The 20,905-nt window shown below is 38.8% G+C and overlaps 1 protein-coding gene across 1 annotated transcript; it reads right to left on the reverse strand.

Moving 5' to 3' along the window:
- Nucleotides 1-1,039: 1,039 nt before the first annotated feature.
- impa2 (inositol(myo)-1(or 4)-monophosphatase 2) lies at nt 1,040-19,012 on the reverse strand. The gene is made up of 8 exons (XM_002936080.5): nt 18,555-19,012; nt 11,024-11,157; nt 9,013-9,117; nt 8,195-8,240; nt 5,899-6,007; nt 4,607-4,715; nt 4,355-4,506; nt 1,040-1,517 (listed from the first exon to the last, which is right to left on the reverse strand). Exons 1-8 carry the CDS (start codon nt 18,711-18,713, stop codon nt 1,402-1,404), a joined length of 930 nt encoding a protein of 309 aa, XP_002936126.2. The 5' UTR covers nt 18,714-19,012; the 3' UTR covers nt 1,040-1,401.
- Between the last annotated feature and the right edge of the window lie 1,893 nt (nt 19,013-20,905).

Genomic DNA, 20,905 nt, shown 5'->3' on the forward strand with positions numbered 1-20,905 from the left:
CCCTTCCACTGGTTAAACTAATTTACAAGGCCCGGGGCTGCCCAGAGAAATTTGGAAAAAAGTATAGAGGCATACAATGTATGGCTTGTGGAATCCAAATTTCCCTTGACCAGGACGCATTGCAGACACAGAACCCAATAACTGTACCAGTTTTAATTTTGTCTCCAAAAGAGCAAATTTAAACTTGGTGGGAACTCAGAACCCAAGTGTTACTACTTACTTGCATAACTGGTAACAAGGCAGTCTACAAATATTTCTTAACACAACATGATCACAGTCAGAATGAGGTGGTAAATACCCAATGGTGCCCCCTAAAAAAATGTCATTTCTTTGTTTTTAACAGTTCTGCTTCAAATCTTTGCATCATAGCCTTGCAGAGACTTCTGTTGTGCAAACTTATGTAAGTATGCTCCATAGGATTCGCTTTTTTCAGAGTATTTCATTAAATACTTATTACATTTATCTGGAGAAAGCATAACCATTTAAAATAGCAGCTGATTCCCTTACAAAAAAAAACCAGCCCCATTTTAATTTTTATTCTTTTAAAATGTATGTCTGATTACAAAGAACAGATGAGGCTGCTAACTGAAACACTAGTAATTTGGCATTACCTGTAGCTAGATTGTGTGATTAAAAATAGTTTAATAAAATGCAATTCTTCCCAGAAGATTGTCAGATGCAAATATTAAGTAATGAAACTTGGTAGACTTTGCAATGTAGGCAGACAGATAATTACTTGATTTCTTTTGTTATTTGTTATATATACTTATGTTATATATACCACTCATTGGGGATACTTACATTTGTTTGATGGACTAAAGTGGTGTGTAAAATACAGTAATTATACATATGTTCTAATGCTTCTCCAGGACAATAAATCCTATGTAGTAGGGGTCACAATGGTGTGCAATGCACAGAGCTCATAAAGGAATAATCAATCCAAAAACCACACAGGAAACAGAACAATGCTGTGCTTTGAAGACAAAACAATTGAGAATATATAAAATAAAATAAACACAATGAACATCAAAAAGGATTGTCTTGTGTAGCACCTCAATATAACTGTTAATCAGGAATATGAGGTAGTGAAAAAATAAAGTTTAATTTAAGCTGCATACTTCACAAAACAAACTCCAAGACAGTTGTGAAAACAGTTAGGTCATATATAAAGACTTAAAAATTACCTCTGAAACACATCCAAAATTAAAAAAAAAAAAAAAAGTTAAAACAAAAAAACACAACAACCCACCCCCCTAACGTTTCATATTAACAGCTGCATTTTAACCAAAAAGCCTCTACATTCCTTGTTCTACCAAGATAAGCTATTAAAATACCTATTGCACAATCATACTCAGGTGCCATTCTCTGAAAGAACCATGATATTGTTAAGAATATGAAAGATCAGTTATCATCATCTCGGCCGTAGTCAATAGTCTGTAACTCCTGTGCTATACTCTGTGCTAGTTCCGTTGTTCCAGCTGCTACCACTCGACATGACATAAGATCCAGAGGTCCTCCTAAAAAAAAAAAAAAAAAAAATATATTAAGTATTTTTTTGTTAGAGGGTTCAAAAACTTATTTCACTCAATGAAATGCAAATCAGTTGCTATCTTTTATTTAAAGTTATTTTTTCGATTTTCCTTTTGATGTGCTATCTGCCACTGTTAAAATAAACCTACCATTGAAATGATACTGTTCTGAGACTTTTCATTTCTTTGTCATTGGACAAACTTACAAAATCAGTGAGGGGTCAAATAATTATTTCCTCCACTGTATATATATATATATATATATATATATATATATTATATATATATGCAAATATAAAAATGCCAATCAGACAAGCAACACGTGGACATTGTAATAAAAGTTTATGTAGGAGGTCTAGATACCCAGAGCAACAAAAGAAAATTTTTGTATTTAGCAAATAGCTTGATTTTGAACTTGTTTGTTTATTTTTGGGGCCAAATAAAGTTATTGTATGCACAGAACAACCTGCTTCTTTGCAATATATCCAAAATAATAAAGCTAATATACTGCTTGCCTCAGATGAGACTGAAACCAGTTTCTTTATGAAAACTACACTGTGCTGTCGTATAGAAAATGCTTTGAGTTGAGACATATACAGCAGCTCCCATTTAGAATTGTAAATCGAAGAAATGGTCTTTCCAAGAATAATTTATGCCCTATTACTTAATTTTAATAATTTAAAGATATAGCGCTTACCTACAAACTGGATATATTTAATTCTTTCGACTACCCCAAACAGACGCAGGAGCATCTTTTGAGGACTATGCAGAACTTGCTGTGAGCTTTAATTGTGTTAACTACAGAAACTAGGTCAGTTGCATATGCAGTCTAGTGTTCATTCTCAGCACTAAATAGGCCACAAAAGATCTATTCCAAGCACTGCAAATTCTGTACTTCTCAAGTACCGGCTGTGGGTTTTCTATACAGGTGTAGGATTTATAACCTGGAATGCTTGGGAGCTGGAGTATTCCAGATAACAGATCTTTGTTTAATTTGGATCACCATAACTCAAGTCTGCTATAAATTTCTAAACATTAAATAAACCCCAAAAAATTGTTTTGTCCCCAATATGTATTCATGTAGCTTAGATACAAAGTACTGTTCTATTATTACACAGAAAAAATAGATCTTCCAGTAATTGTTAGATTTCTGGATAATGGGCTTCAGGTAAAAGATTCCATACCTGGATTATATACAAAAGGGCACCTGCAATATGGATTTTATTTGTCGTATTTTCCTCCTTATCTGGAAAGCATTTTCCTTTGGTTTTCCTGTAATGTATACTAAAGAAATAACAAGGACAGCTATGACCCTGAAGAACATGGGCACACAGCATTTTATATCTCAAGATTTGGCAAAATACCTCCTCATCGCACCAAATGGGAACATAAATTTTCACCCGTTATGATTCCTGCAGGTCAAAATGTCACAATTTTTTTGGCTGCTTTGTGGCACCCTGTGTCCCATCAAGCTGAGGCACTAAGAAAAGGCAGCCTAAACTAAAAAGTTCCTTGAATTAAATCCCAGTACAGGTATCGGACCCCTTATCTGGAAACCCATTATCCAGAAAGTTCCGAATTACGGAAATCAAATAATTCACATTTTTAAAAATGGTTTCCTTTTTTGTAATAAAACCGTACCTTGTACTTGATCCCAACTAATATATAATTAACCCTTATTGGAAGAAAATGAATCCTATTAGGTTAAATTACTGGTTAAATAATTTTTTTTAGTAGACTTAAGGTAGGAGATCTGAATTACGGAAAGATCCCTTATCCGGAAAACCCCAGGCCATGAGCATTCTAAATAACAGGTCCCATACCTGTAGTATAAATTGGAGTCCTGGGTTCAAATCCAGCCAGGGTGCTATTTGCAAGGAAAGTTCGTATTGTTGGATGGAGCACGCCAGGACCACTTTATCAGTAAAAATGTATTATCCTTTATTTCTTGCTTCCATTAAAAACATATTGACAAACAGAAACCCCCCAGCTTGATGTGTTTCATGGCTCAAGGCCACTTCATCAGAAGCTATGATGAAGTGGCCTTGAGCCATGAAACGCATCAAGCTGGGGGGTTTCTGTTTGTCAATATGTTTTTAATGGAAGCAAGAAATAAAGGATAATACATTTTTACTGATAAAGTGGTCCTGGCGTGCTCCATCCAACAATACGAACTTTGCTGCATTTTACCACGCCTGGATCGGGGGCGTTTCTGGATGTGCTAGCACGGGACACTGCTAATGCGGAACTAACCTGGTGAGTGCTCCCTGATTTTGTATGTAATGCTATTTGCAAGGAGTTTGTATGTTGGTTAATTGGTTACTGATAAGATTTTTACCATAGTGCTCATGTTTTAGGGAACTTTAGAATGTAAGCTACATATGGATAGGAACATATGGAAATAAACTGTCATTTATAGAAATCATTGCAAAATATGTTGTGATATGTGAATAAATGATAAGATTGCTAGCATAAATTTCCCTAAGAGATTTCTGAAATGTCCTGTCCCATTTGTCTTTAAATAGCCACTGGTACGGATGATTTTCAGTCCGTAAAATGCACTTTTTCAGTGGAGTGTTTGCCTGCTGCTTAACTTCATAATAAGGTGTGACACGTGCTGCAGTTTCAGTCATTTTACCCTTTGGATTTTTACAGTAAAGCACAATTCTACCTGTTCCATCCTTACTGCTGGCAATTGAAATTGTTGGAAAATAATAGCACATGTGAATTTCATGCAGTTCTCACTTGAAAAATTGCTTGGGAACAGTCTTAGGAAAATACAGTGTACAATTTCTGCTTGCTTCCTATAAAGAACACAGACCAACCTGTAGTATCTATCACAACTCCACCAGCTTCTCTAATTATAACAGTTGCGGCAGCCAAATCCCAGCAATGGAGGCCATATTGGTAATAAGCATCTGCAGCACCTGATGCAATGTGACACAGAGCCAAGGTGGAACTTCCAATCACACGAATCCTACATTACAAGAAAACATAAATGGGATTTAGTGTGTGTGCGTGAGTGTGTGCTGGGGGGAAGTTGATGCTAAAAAGTACGTATTCAAATAAATTCTTACCCATGAGCCTGAAATTTAAGCAATTTTTCCATGTTGCCCAAGAATAATTTTAAGGTTGCTGGATCACGTTTTGGGCCAATTTCCGTTAAAATTAAAGCATTTCTTATACCTAAAAAGAGAATATATGCTCTGTAAGTGCTCTCCATGAATTAAACTGTAAAGGCAAAGAATGCTATATTTGTAGTGGCTAGTATCCTGGGGTAGATCTAGGTCCCATCAAGAACATAACTGAGCTGATTGAGTATTTTATCTAATGATAGGAGATAGGAAGTTGATAACATCATGTTTATTTGCAAGGCTTAAGAGAGGATACAGGAGGGAAGGATTACATACGCATACACATTAGCAACAGCACAGTGCATTCTCCTGTACATATACACCAAGATATGGCAAACCTAGCAAGATCCCAGATTCAACACATATTTCTAATTGGAATTAACCTTTATTTTTTTATGTCTATTCCTACAAACACCTACCCTCCAAGGGATGGTAGAGTTGAGAACCCCAGCAAGGTAAGAAGATGAGAACACAATAATTCTAAACACTGCTAATATTAAATAGTAATCATGAGTGGTATTACTTATCATAAATAACATAAGCTTACAATCTAATGGTTCATTATATGACTAGTAAGTTGCTGGGGCCACTACAAGACAAATAGCTTTAACTCTTTATTATTTATAAAGCATAAATCATATTTACATTATATTTAAGCTTGGGGTAGACAAGGCACTCCAACTGGAACAAGTGTGACAAAATCTGGTTATTTAGCATGAATGGTCTTTTATTTTAGTTTGTTGAAAACTTTGTTTGCATGGCACATGGGTGTGATCATTTAGCAGATCCATCCATCTATACTTTCAAAGTTTGTAGTGGCAGTTTTCATAGATATTTGTGGGAAAGAAAATAGAGCAATAACTTTAAAGCCATTGTATGTGACCACTGAGCTATATATTGCAACATTTCCTCTATTGTGAACAACCTGCAGACAAAGTGCCCTGTATGAAAGTGCCCTTAGAATAATTTGGCAACTGCCTGTAATAGAATCAAGTTTCTGCATACAAATTTTAAGAAACTCACACTTTGTGAAGCAAAAATCGTAAAGGAAAGTAAATGTTGCACCCTAACACTGACCTTTATACCTAACACAATGCCCACTAAAGTCTTCCAATGAAACCTAAGGTTGCAATTAATATTTCATTCTGAAACTATATATTATTATTGATTGCAGTAAAAATAAAATATGAAAGAAGCAAAAAAAAGTGAAAAACTCAAAAAAAACAAGCATTTACCAGTTTCATTTGTCACATGAAGCCTCTCTTCATTGCAAAAAGCACCATGACCTTTTCTTCCAGTATACATGTTTCCATTTGTGCAATGATAAATGACGCCAAATTCAAGCTTCAGGTCAAATTGCAAATTTTCATGAAAAAGAAAGAAATTGTTACCATGCCAAATCCAAATCCCTTTTACCTAAACTTAACCTGATTAGGATGGCACCAAAGCTGAAATACAAGCTAATTATATAAAAAGCATTGCCACAATAATGGGCCACAATCATGCTAGCAACTACCAGGCCATGAATATACTTTAACAGTGTGCTTTCTATGTCTTCCCACATACACAGCTGGGCACAAATAGCAAAGTCCCAATTCACTTGCATCACAGATTACACAATAAATTTATTTACTGTAGTTTACCATATTGGTTTGCTTCTGTGGTAAACCGAATAGGGAATATAAGAATGCAAGCCTAAATCCAAAATAAAACAGAATGGACTCTGTACGCATGTCCCTTTATTTATTAGGTCACAGATACAGAACATCTAGGGGCTGATTTACTTACCCACGAACGGGTCGAATGGAGTCCGATTGCGTTTTTTTCGTAATGATCGGTACTTTGCGATTTTTTCGGATTCTTTACGAATTTTTCGGATCCAATACGATTTTTGCGTAAAAACGCGAGTTTTCCTATCCATTACGAAAGTTGCGTAAAAAGTTGCGCATTTTGCGTAGCGTTAAAACTTACGCGAAAAGTTGCGCATTTTTCGCGTAAGTTTTAATGCTACGAAAAATGCGCAACTTTTTACGCAACTTTCGTAATGGATACGAAAAACTCGCGTTTTTACGCAAAAATCGTATTGGTAACGAAAAATTCGTACAGAATCCGAAAAAATCGCAAAACATACGAAAAAGTCGCAAAATGTTCGTTTTCAAGTCGGAACTTTTCCAATTCGGGTCGGATTCGTGGGTTAGTAAATCAGCCCCCTAGAATTGTGACATGTCCCTTCATTTATTAGTATACAGAGGATGTACTGCTTTCAAAGGATTTTAGTGACAAGTATCCTCTTACACTGAGAGGCTTACTGGATCTTTGCTTTGAATGTAATAACACCAAATGGTTTGAATGATGACCTCTCATAACTGTAAATGTAGTACTTTATAAATCTCTCTTTGAATTGCTTTTCAGTGTATACATGTTCTGATCCACTTATAAGAGGATGCTTGCAGGACAGAGCTTTCTGTGCCGATTTGTGGCAGTCCTAAATTCACTTTCAGTTAGTTTAGTCCTGCATCGGATCTCTTTAGAATCCTGTGTGTCGATGGTGCCTAAATAATGCTATACTTTTATATTTACCATATTGACGGACCCTACCACATCAAAATGTGGGTTAATATGGTATGGGATCTTTTATCTGGAAACCTGTTATCCAGAAAGTTCAGAAGTACAGGAAGGCCATCTCCCAAAGACTGCATTATATGCAAATAATTTTTTACATTTTTAACATTTAATAAACAGTATCATGTATTTGAAGGTAACTACGATACAATTAAACACAGAAGGATTTTTTTTGCCTCCAATAAGGATTAATTAATGTTTAAATGATTTTTAGTAGACAAGGTATGGAGCTCCAAATTACAGAAAGATTATGTGGAAAATCCCAGGTCGCATTCCTGTAATCGGTTTTCTACATACAGGATATTATTTTAGAATTGAATTTCAATGTGGTGCATTACTGGTATGGGATACATAGCAAGTAGCTGTGAATTTACCATACAGTATAACTTTTACCTTTATCACATACCTAGTTGAAGCCAACCAAGTTGCCCAATCTTTGCATGTATGCTCATATGATGATTCTTGCAAGGCACGCAGTAGATGCTTAAAAAATATCTACTGGCCTTGTAAATGCTATTTGTACACATATCTAAAAAACTAGGTAAAGAGCCACATGCAAAGTCAGCAGTCACATCCTCAGCTAGAGTTATGTTCTATGTGGAATGCTGCAGGGTACTAGGCCCTCTTTTCTTATGTGTGTTTATTGTGGACTTAAGGTAGGCATTGAAAACTACCAATGCTTACAATAACACAAAACCATATAAATCATCCTTCAAAGGGAATCTGGACAAACTTAAGTGAAAGATGAGATTTAGGAAATCTAGTCCAAAACAACATAATCATAAAAATTAGCATAAACAAACAGCAACGTTCCCATATACTGAAAATATATTAATTTACCTCTTACCCATCCCCTATGAGATACCATTAGGAATCTCAGGTTACCAACTTACAGAACACTTTTTATACCTCTCGATTGACAGCAAATCCAATGCTAACGGCAACTGGAGGAAACCTGAAAAGAATAAGAATAATTACTGGTTATTCTTGAGCTTTTATTTTTTTCATGGGTTGCATTTTATGTATGTTGAGAACTTATGTTATGTATCTGGCAATATTCCTTTGCTTACTAGTAACAAGTCATGATTAACTTGCATGCGTGCGGAAGAGTCATGCATATCTAGATGAAAATAACAAGGGTATATTTTGCCCACAATATTCATTTGTACAATATTCCTTGTTATTATATTTACATGAAACAAGACATCTGAAAACAAAAACAGGCTTAACCCAGTTTGATTTTAGGCTGTGCTTAAAGGCAGCTTTGTCCATTTGTCCCCAGGCCATTGTTTTCTTAGGAAAAGCATCAAATAAGTTATAAAAATAAATAAACTGATATATATCTCTTATCTACTGTGTATGTGCAAGCATAAGCCATGGGATGCTTGGGAATAAAGATGGAGGGCTGGTGCTCTTTTAGTTATTTTCAGGTGGTGCTGTTTGTTACTAAATGTGCAATTGGTTTTCATGTGGAGGGGGGGGTGCCCAACAGAAATATTTCTCTCATGGACTAAGCATGGACATTGTACTAGCCTACCCCAATCCAACAGAGAAAGGGTCTCTGTATCCTATGCTTAATTTTCTAACTTTCTACAGAACTCCCAAAATCTTGATTCAATACAATTCAATTGATTCAATAATACTTATTTTCCAATTAATAAATAAAATATTTATGTCTCAAATAAGAAAGCCTTAAAACCTAGACAAAATTTCCAAAGAAAAAATACCTGTGTACAAAGTTACATGTTCCATCGATAGGATCAATAATCCAGGTGGGGCTGTCAGTAAGCACGCATTTAGAACCTGCAGACGTAGATTCTTCTCCAATAAACCTACACATGGAGAATAGGCTGTTAATCCAGAAAGCATTAACTGATGTATCAGCAACGGATAAACAATGGATATAACTTCTTAGAAGTTTGGATAAGAAAAATTTTACTTGCACATTTTAAGAGAAGAAAAGGAAAACAAACCCCAAGATTAAAATAATTCTTAGATGGAAATGGTTTTGGGTCAATTTGCTGTTTTGCCCTTAGGTTCATTCTCAAATCTGACATTTGGACAGAAAACGTGGGAAGTATACATTGTGTGTCCAGGACCTGGCCTTGAACTAATGCTTTAGATTACTTTGGGTGTATATGATGCACATTTATATTTATGTACATTAACAGTTTGTATTTTCTTTGTTATGTTAGGATATTTCAGTACTTCAAATACTTTGAAAATGTATACTTAAAGATATGAAGGTAAGTGACCTAAAGATAAAGGCCTAATTTATTACCCCCTTCCCTGTAAATTTATCACATAGCCATGGTGATTATTTAAATGACACCTTACGGTTATTCAGTTTAAATAAATCATGCTGTGAAAAGTATGTTACAGTTGCAATACTTAAATAAACTGCTACACTTTGTTTGCAGTAAATCAAACCTTACCCTTTTACAGTGATGTACTAACCACTGAAACAGAAAATCATACAAACAGCCCGTCATTTTCACAAGTGGGTGATATAAATATAGAACAGGAAGGACAAACACACCTACACCAACTGGTGCCTTTGAAACCTAAAAGATACATGGCTCAGCAGTTTGAATAGCAGAGAGGTCTGGGTTTGGTTCATGTATCAAGGGGCAAAAACAGATAATTTGGTGGGATTAGGTTTAAAGGGGAACTCCAGCAAAAATTGTTAAAGAGCCCCACACAACAACAGAGACCCCTAATATACCTATCACTGTAATATGTTTCTTCAAAAAGTGTGAATAGAATTTTTATATGCTGAAATCTGCATCATTTAAAATACAGGCAGGGGAGGAGGGACTAAACATTGATGATACAAATTGTAAAAACAGTTTACAAACAGCATACAGGAACTACATAACCCACAATGCATTGCACTATGATGTTCCTTTCCTTATTGATATCCTGTACAGGGAATTGTGGGATTTGGAGGATGAAGGTGGAGGACAGTAGGATTTTGTGCGAGATATAGATTAGCCACATTTGTGCCACCTAGAACGCTATATTTATTCTGCAGAAAGCTTTACCATACCTGAGTAAACAGCCCTAAAAGCTACCTCCATTTGTTCTGATGGGAGGGGAAAGTGAATTCTTATTGGGGGGGGAGGAGAATGGAGAGAGGAGAGCTGCCCAGACTCTGGCACTGAGAGAGGAAGTCCGATACCAAAGAACATATTTGCACAAAAGAAGAAAGGAAACCCTGTGTTTCTTTTGATGAAGGATTTAGTGCACTAAGAAAACTGAGGTGCACAAACATCATTCTTGTAACCTGAAAAACCTAGCGCAAATCTGTCTGGGAGAATGGGTATTAATCATATGCAATGCTGGTACAGACTTGTTCGATTAACCAGAAATAATTATAGTATGTATGTATGTACTGTATATACAAGTTAATTTAAAATTATAGTGTTATTCAGCACACCCCACTGCAAATGGTCTAGGATAATACCAATACAATACTTTGAAGGCACATACTTATTCTAAATATATAAAGTGGTTATTGCTGGCTCTACGAAATATTAAATGTTTAGGGACTAAATAATTCATATGCAAACATTATATTTCAATTTTTGATGTTTTGCCAACATAAAATAGAGGACAAATGTAAAAAGAAAGCAGGTTGGGCATCACTCATAGCCAGCAGAACCACTGTTTATTATACTCCATAAAGACAGATACAGATTCCATATCATAACAGCAAAATACATTATAGCAATATACCTGTGTAAGGGAAACTTCTCTCTTAGAGCTGAAATAATTAGCTCTTCCACAAAGTGATCAGTCTCCGTTACTAGATCCACCACAGATGTTTTGGTTGAGACCCTTTTTTCTTCAGTTAGAGCTTTCTTTATGACCTGTGAAGAAGCCATAGTCACCAGCATTATACTACTTCATTACACAATAATAAGGCAGGCACAAAGTTAAGCCATGGAACAAGGCAATGCAGGAGAAGGCACAGGGAAGGGCTAAATGAGCTACCTGCAAGGATCACTGTTTTAAAAGTGTCAGGGTGTATGCAGTGCAGTGCTTTGTTTGTATTTATAAAGGGGTTTACAGAAATAAGCCAGCATGAAATAGAACCTTTCACCAACCACCAAAATAATACTGACTAGTACTGAAATGATGCAAGGACACACAGGCACTTAGGAAGCAAACTTTGCATTACAGTGATACAGTAAAGACTTTTGCTTTAGTAACATAATTTTAGTTAAAGGGGCAGCATTAATCCGTGAATATGGTTTGTGTCACTAGAACCTAGGTAGGTCAAATATCCAAAATATACATTATTATACATATACTCGCGAGTCTTTTTCAGCGATTTGCGCGAAATCGCGCCGCCGCGTCTACCATCCCACCGGCGAACATGTAAGTCGCCGGCGGGATGGTAGACGCGGCGGCGCGATTTCGCGCAAATCGCTGAAAAAGACTCGCGAGTATATGTATAATATTGGCAGGGGTAGGCAACTTGCGGAGATTAGTCGCCCGCGAACAGGGACTTTTGCCGCGGGCGACTAATCTCCCCGTGTGCCAGAGCCCTAAACAGGTTAGTGCTCACATTTAAAGAAGCTTCTTGGTAGGTCTGAGGCCCTACCTCACACCCAGGGGACTCCAACTGCAGAGCACTAATATATTGTTTTTATTCTATGCATGGACTGGATGCAATGCAGGTAGCAATGATATTTTGTGTACAGAGATATAGATATATATTATATATATATATATATATATATATATATATATATATATATATATATATATATATATATTATATGTGCATTGGGGCTCATTTGGAGGGGTTGATCTTTAGTCTTTTTTCAACCCAACTTAAGGCGATACGGACATGTTCCTATAACGGTAAGGAACGCATATTACTAATAATACAACTCTATGCTGGTTTAAAGATTGACCCTATGTCTCCCCCAGCCTAGCCGCACTTACCCTGTGTAAATGTGTGCCAGCTACATGGAGAGAAGGGGGCTTCTGGCAGTCACACTAGGCAGTGGGTATTACGATTGTTCATAGGCTGGAATACAAATTTAAACTGTATTCCAGCCTATTAAAGGATTGTGCGGGAACCAATGCTGCATTAATGACTGGCAACTCTATGGGGCATATTTACTAATCCACGAACGGTCCGAAGGTGTCAGAATGTGTTTTTTCGTAATGATCAGTATTTTTGTGAAAAAATTGTATTGGTTCTTCCGCCGTTTACTATCGCTCAATACGAAAAAAATGCGACGGCGACGAAAAAGACGCGCAAAATACGATAAAGTCGCGGCGGCAACGAAAAAGTCGTGACAAATACGAAAAATCGTGACGGCGATGAAAAAGTCGCAAAATTTTCGTTTCCAATACGATTTTTTCCCTTTCGGGATTCGGATTCGTGGATTAGTAAATCTCCCCCTATGTGTGCAGGCAACACTTGCTGTGTCGCAGTGTCGGGATGGAGTAAGTGCAGTTGGGCAGGGGCAGCTTCGAGGAGGTATTATACAAAATCAACGACACAGTGCTGAATTATTAGAAAATACAGACATGTTCCTAACAGTTATAGGAACGTGTCAGTATGACTAACTATATTTTTACATCATCTGGGTTTAAGCAGGGTTATTTTTAAATACCAGCTACCAAGTCCTTATAGTAAAACCCACAGGATTGGTAAAATACAGAAACAATTGAAATTTTGTCTCATTTATTACCATTCTGAGAGAATCTATTATTTAAGAGAACAGTCTCATGGTATAAATCTTTGGAAGGCACTTCATTGCTTGAGGTTTGGAGTATCTATAAATTTGTATGTATGTAAAACTTTCTAAAGCGCTACATGATTATGCAGTGCTGTACAGTTTTATAGAGTAGAAAAGTACACACGGGGAGGAGAAGCATAATAATAAATAAGTAACAAACATAGTAATAAATAAGTAAATATATAGAGAGATTAAGTGCCATGTGCTAAAAGAGACAGTTGGAAGAAAGCCCCTGCCCCATAGAGCTTACAGTCTACGTGAGTTGCCTTATGCTATAGTTCTACAGTCATTATTTTCTATGCCCTCCTCATTTAACAATAAGAACTTGATGCAGCTATTTAAAAAGCCACAATGTTGCCAGGGAATTTACTGGAAGTGCAACACCATCCCCATCTAAAGATAGCACACAGCTTAACTGTGAGTCTGGCAGCAGTTACTGGGTGTTTCAAAGAACACTTCTTGCCTCCAAAAATCTGTCAGCAGATACAAATACCTTTTACTACAGGAGAGTCAGAGACAGAATGGCATAACATTCAGATTAGAGTGCCAAAAGTATAGAAAATAACAGGCTAGTGTCACCATGAGGAAGCAACATGATGTTAGATGACATCTAGCTAGGTTCATAATCTAGTGCCTCAGTAGGCAATATCACAAAGAAAAAACCGCAGTTGTGACATTATGGAACATGGGAACAAGGTTGACCTAGGAATATGTCCAATACCCTTTGCAAGAGATTTATATTATGTTCCTGAGAATAACTGGCCAAATTATACTGGGGTTTATAAAAAGTTTTTGCCAATTACATTTGTTTTGAAAGGACAAGTGCCATTTCACTTGCCCTCAGTAATTCTCTCCTTCAGCTGCAGCCATGTTCATATAACAGACATAATAATGCATAACCTATTGGCAAACACTAAACAGTGTGTCAGCAACGTAATGACTGAAAGTTATGACTCATTTGATGGCAGCAGTCATATCGTCATTAAATTACTACACTGGACACATTCTAAATGGCTGCTTACTAAGAGTCTGAAGAAACAGCCCATGGCTTGATAACGATCTATGAGTCAAAAAGTGAACTTTAGACAGTAGCGAGAGGAAGGAAGTGTAGTAATGGCAGAACTATGTGCAATGTAAAAGCATACTGCAAGAGTAAAATCCTTTTGAATCAGGTTACTGCTAAGAAATTGTATAATCTGTATTATTGTGCTATGCATGTTTTTACATTTAAAATGCAAACATTTCCACACAGAGGGCATAGTAACACAGGTAGTTCCTCACAGTGCTGTAGTTGGGGGCGATTGCTTGCAATAACCACAGGTTTCATGATATGATCATGAGTCAAAGCTCCTACATAACAAAGCAAGTACAACCAAAATCAAATGCAGCAGCAAAATTGAGCCTTGTCTAGTTATCTTGCATTGCTCTTGAATTTAATTACATTACAACAGGGGTCATTAATGTTTTTCACAGATGCTGCAGGTCATGTCAAGGGTTTAGCTTCGTGGCTCAATAATTGGTTAAGAATTAATTTTGTCTCTTATGTTAATGTTTATCTATTGTAGCAGAGAATGTCACTTCATTACAGAAGGAAAAAAATTACAGAAAGACCCCTTATCCAGAAAACCCCAGGTACCGTGCGTTCTGGATAACAGATCCCATTCCTATATCAAAGTTCCATAAAATAATTTTAAGTCCTTACAAACTTGCATAAAAGCATTATTTTTCACAGATTTTGTACCTGTAGTTTCCTTTTTTGTTTTTTTTTTTTTATTTGTCCGATTGATTTCAATGAGCTTTGCCATGTCTAAAGTTGTGTAAAAAATAGCATTGTTTTCATTATTTTGCTGTATATAAAAATAGGTGAATTTTAGATTTTACATAAGGCTTTATAAATAGACTGTCAGCTTTTCTGATTTTATGGCTGTTAAAAAGACACTTCCACTTAGTTTGCATAATGAAAGAATTTGAAGATGTAATTGCTACAGAAGTTGCAAGAATTTCAGTATTTGAACAGGCCATAGCCACAACTATAAGCTGCAAAGTGTAACATAGGAGCAATGTAGCCCTGTATTTGACAATCAGGTCATACAAACACAAGAAATACAATTCATTTTGCAACAGAACAAACTAGCAAGAAACATCCAGAGCGGATCAGTCTTTGCTGCTCTTAAAATGTGACTCTCAGGGGCAGATTCATCAAAGAAGTTGTTCAAATCCCAAAATAGTAAAAATTCGGATTAGATACGATAAGTTCTGATGATCGGAAATGTCACAAAAATGCTTACGAAAAAATCGTATTAGTCACGATAATATCGTATTAACGATCCGAAAGTCATGAAATTTTCGTATCCGAACTATTGTAAACGGCGGGAAAACCTTTCTGACTTTGATCCTTCTGTGCATGATTTTGGAAGCCTCCCATAGGACTCAATGGCACTCTGCAGCTCCAACCTGGCCCAAGGAAAGTCTCTCATAGGGCTCAGCTCAATGGCCCAAGGAAGTCCCAGGCTCATGGCCTGCAGCTCCAACCTGGCCCAAGGAAAGTCTCCCATAGGGCTCAATGGCACTCTGCAGCTCCAACCTGGCCCAAGGAAAGTCTCCCATAGGACTCAATGGCACTCTGCAGCTCCAACCTGGCTAAAGGAAAGTCACGATACCGAAGCTTGAATGAATCCGAAACTTTCGTACACGTTGCAACAAATACGATTTTGTTACGTAAATTTTATCGCACAGTATGAAAAAGTTGCGCAAATTAACGCAAAAACTCGTAAAAAATACGTACAGTTCTATAAACTAGGAAAAATACAATTTTTTTGTATTCAGACTCAATCATACTTTGATAAATATGCCCCTCAACATTGCAATGGATCTCTCTGCTTTAACAAAACACATTTTTTTTTCCAGTGGCTAAGAATATAAGTAAACAGATGAGACTATGCTGTCTAATGAATGAGCCTCTGTTCCACTGCTATGCATTGGCCCCACAGTTTGGATTTATATTGAAAATATAAAAACAGATAAGACAAAAAAAAAAAAGCCATTACATTTAGGGGCCAATTCATCAAAACACGAGTTCGAATCTCGAATGGGAAAAATTCGGATTGGATACGATAATTTTTGAAGATCGCAACTTTTTCTGTGCATGATTTTGGAAGCCACCCATAGGACTCAATGGCACTCTGCAACTCCAACCTGGCCCAAGGAAAGTCACGATACCAAAGCTAGAATGATTCTGAAACTTTCATACTCGGCACGACAATACGAATTTGTCGCGACCGCGATGAAAAATTTGTGCAAGATACGAAAAAGTCGTCAAGATGGTCATAAAAATAACGATCATTACGAAAAAAACGCATTCGGAGCATTCATGGATTGATAAATCTCCCCCCTTAGTATTTAGAATGGTTGAGAATATTTTCGTTCACCAGGATTACAGAAGCCTGTTAAGAGTTCTGTTGCACTGGTTCTAGTTATAGATCCAATGAACGCCCAGTGGCACAGAAGCAAAGCACGTCACCTTAAGGGCAGTGACAGACGGGGAGATTAGTCGTCCTACGACAAATCTCAGTTGGCGCAGGCAACTAATCTCCCCACAATGCGATCCCACCAGCTAGAATGTAAATCGCCGGTGGGGTGGCATACACGTCTCTATGATTTCCGGAAGTCGCCCAAGTTTCCTCTCAAGGCAACTTCGGGCGACTTCTGAAAATCATAGCGACGTGTATGCCACCCCACCAGCGATTTACATTCCTGCCAGTGGGATGGCATTGCGGGGAGATTAGTCACCAGCGGCAACGAAGATTTGTCACGGGGCGACTAATCTCCCCATCTGTCACTGCCCTAATGGCTTGCAAAGAATATCTCAGCACAAATGGCAAAAAACAGTTATATATGTACAACTATGGCTTCCCCTCCATGCTGACATGCCGAGATGTTGTGTTCTCTAGGCTAATGTCCCAAAGAGAGATTAGTCGCTGCAAATTTTAAAAAGCGAGTTCCAGCAACAAGTTACACGTTTTGTCTCTACATAGAGAAGAAAATAAATCGCCAGTACCTAAACGGACAATACTACTTCAAATTGCTTATTGATCCAAATTGCTACGAGACCCTTTTTCGAGCGATTTTACAAAGAAAACATTGTCATTCAAAAGTACTGGAATCGCTAAAAGTAAAACCCACTGAGCGGGAAGTCACTGCGATTTCCCCATTGCACTGAATGTAATTTCTAATTGTGGGCGGGGAATAAGACACCTGGATTTGTGGGAAATAGAATCACACTGTTGTTGAAATCTCTAATTGCTTGTTAGGAAAAGACAAGCGACTTTATTGCTGGAACTTGCTTTTAAACAAACAATCTCAGCAACTAAATCATTAGCATTAGCATTAAAAGTTAAGGAATAAATAAGAAGTGGAATGTCTATAACTTGACAAAGCCAGTGGCACTAATTAATGGGTTGTCCAGATGATCACTCATCTGACATTTCCTTCCAGTCAATGAATAAATTAAAAAAAAAAAAACCTCTAAAAACAAAACTCAATCACAGGGCTGCTATGGCTTTTGCTGGGTACCTAAAAGTACTTATTTGTAGAGGCACTGCACTTTTGCCCATACCAGTCTGTGCTAGGAACAATGCAGGAAGCTGGATCCCTGGGTGAGTGATTCATTACAGAACTTTGCAATAAGGTATATTTACAGTAATATTCTTCTACTTTCACTGATGTTTGGAGTTAAAGGGCCAAAAGCCAGACGTCTCTTACGTTACAAACTTCATAATGTGAACCTTCATTTACATAAAAGAGAATCCCACACTGAAATAGGAAGCATATATAATGTCATATTTTCATCACATAATTTAAGCCTAAATTATCCTTAAAGGCAAATAAAAGAATGCAAGCCACAGGACTCACCTAGAGTATATCTGGAATAAAAAGGTACAGGTTTGGGACCCAGTATCTGGATCAATCATAAATCTACAAATTACAGGAACAACCCAAGCATTCCAAATAACAGATCCATAGTTTTATTTCCTTATTATATTCAGGACCCTATTGTGAAATTAACCTTTTTTTCATTATGGAAAATAATGAAATAATATGTAGAGCTCAGGGTGTGGGCAACTTAGCGCATGTAATAATCAGAGCAGAAGTATGGGAGGAGATGGTATGGAAGGGAAACTAAAGCTAATACTATAAGGGAGCCCCCTGCCTTACACAGCCCGACCCATGGTTTCCCTTCACTCCTGCAGGTGTGCCCCACGTGTAGAAGCCCAGGAAGCCTCAGTGCGGCGCACACACAGGACAAACAAGCGGTGTCTCACTATAGCAGAACAGCAACTATATCACTGAAGGCGCAATTACAGAACTCTAGGCAGATGCCCAACCTGCGGCCCTCCAGTACTGAATTCCCAGAATGCCCTGCAGGTTGAACGCCACTGATCTCTAGGCGGGGAGCCCTAATACCATAAACATACAGCCCAATCATGTATGTGCCTAGGGATGCACACCTGTCCGGCTCGGAGGGCTAGCTGCACAGCCGTCTCCATGCATTCCTTCCAGGGGTCCTCAGCCGCCTCTCCGCCAGCGGGCAGGGCATGGAGCGCTCCCTTCTCCCCGTCTCTATCGGTAAGGAGAGCGCTCCTCCCGGCTCCTTCACTGGGCTTCATGGCTGTCTCCTCCGCTTTGCCCAATATGTGATGCTGCGATGACTTTAATGGCAGCCAACAAACCTCGGCCACTATGATAAAGCGGCTCTGTGCTTTCCCGCAGCGCGACTCCCCCGCACCAGGACTCCCGGCTAAACGGCTCTCTCACTGCGAACTAAGCTGTTCTGCTGCGAGTCCCCCCACCTCCTGCTGGAACCCAGCAACAAACCTCCCGTGTCCTTTCCTCTGTTACACTCTCATCGCTTTTCCCTGTCTTCTAGTCCCGCAAACACCGCCCCTAACACCCCAGTACCGCCCCCTAGCAAAGCAGCCTTATGGTAAGCATCGCAGCAGTGCCCGCCCCCGGGAGTGACAGGAGTGAGAGTGCTGGCCTCACATACATTAGCGCTTCAGTGCCCGCCCCCGGGAGTGACAGGAGTGAGAGGGCTGGCCTCACATACATTGGCGCTTCAGTGCCCGCCCCCGGGAGTGACAGGAGTGAGAGGGCTGGCCTCACATACATTAGCGCTTCAGTGCCCGCCCCCGGGAGTGACAGGAGTGAGAGGGCTGGCCTCACATACATTAGCCGCTAGCAGGCAATGTCGCCTTGTGCTTGTGTATCGCGCTGTTGCTTACATTATATTTTGCATTCGTGCATGGCAGCACCTCAAGCGATAAGCCCTAGATTGCCCGAACCACCACAGATGGGCAAAACGCATATTCAAGACGTATTATATAATAAAAACAAATATTTCCAGTTGGTTTCCTTGTATGCAACTGATTATCACCTCAGCATCCATCTTCTGTGTGAAACAATTCAAGGTCACAAAGTTTAAGGTTAAAGCAATGCTGCAGATCGACAAGCATGTCCAGATGTAGTATTCCTGGCTTGGTGGTATGATTTAGTTGCACTAAAACCAGGTGTACTTACAAACAGAACCTCCTGTAGGCTGTCAATCAATATAGGATCTACCAAATAGCCAATATAACCCTTATTTGGCCCCCCAGGCAGGGCTGGAACTAGGGGTAGGCAGAAGGGACGGGGAGCAACAGTGAGGGGGCGCTAGGCCGGTACCTCTGTTGCCAACCCCTAGATTTCTTACCCTCACCGCTGATTTCCTGCGCTCCCCTATCTGCATGCCGTCAGCGCATTTTATGTGCTGCGTACCCCACCCAATGACACGCAAGTGCCTGAGTTCATGTACACGCGGGGGGGCGGGGGGGGGGGGTAACAGTGGTAGGGGCGAAGTGCCGGCCTAGGGCTCCTGGTTGGCTTGCCTCTGCACCCAGGAACTTTTTTTGGGGGGTAAAAAAAACTATACAGCAGCCCCTATGGCATTTGCCAGCATACACATCACCACTTTTTGCCTGTAATACAGACCAAAGTCCAGCTATGATAAAGCATGGGGTATATTTGACTCCCATTTCATACGGTGGGTCTTCACTATGTGGAAGAGCATACTTGGTTGGTGTTGTGAAACTACACCTCCCACTGCCTGATGTAAAATAATGATGGTAGAGAAAGAGTTCTTTTGCAGCAAGCTGTAACTAATAACTTTTATTGTGAAAACACACGGAGCTACTAGTAGCAGCTACTTGTCATGGCTACAAAATAGACAATGCTGATCATTTACTGATAACTGTCTCTACTTGTGTTTAAAGGACATGTAAACCCCACACACAAAAATGTTATCAGTGAACAGCCTCTTTGAAATCTTTCAATACCTCCCACTCTGGTTGTCCAGAGGTTAATAGTAAGGCTGCAGCACCCCCTTAATCACTTAGATTTCCTTCTCCTCCTGTAACCCACTCAGCCCCCTCCCTCAGGAATTTGCTTTGGTTTTTGGCTTGTGGGCATGCTCAGTTGTTCTAAGCTCAGATTACTAAACACGCCCCCCAGGCTAGCAGCCAGTAAAGAGATGGCATTGCTGATTCCCATAGAAACTCAGCTCTAGCTGTCTGCTTCAATTTTTTTCTCCCAACTCTCCTGAGCTCTGCTCAAACAAAGCAGAACTTTTATCAGAGACAGTTGTGCCTGTGTGAGCCTGCATTCTTGATGAAATGTATGCTGAATAAGGGTCTGTGTGTGTGTGTAGGCTGTTTGCAGATTTAAATGTGTCTGATTATGTATCAGAGGAAAAATGGCCTCCGGCTGAAAGCTGCTATTTGCTTTAGGAAAATGTGATGGTGCTGGCAAGCGGGGGGGATATATG

The sequence above is a fragment of the Xenopus tropicalis genome, chromosome 6 (genome assembly GCF_000004195.4).
Source record: "Xenopus tropicalis strain Nigerian chromosome 6, UCB_Xtro_10.0, whole genome shotgun sequence".
Lineage (NCBI taxonomy): Eukaryota > Metazoa > Chordata > Amphibia > Anura > Pipidae > Xenopus > Xenopus tropicalis.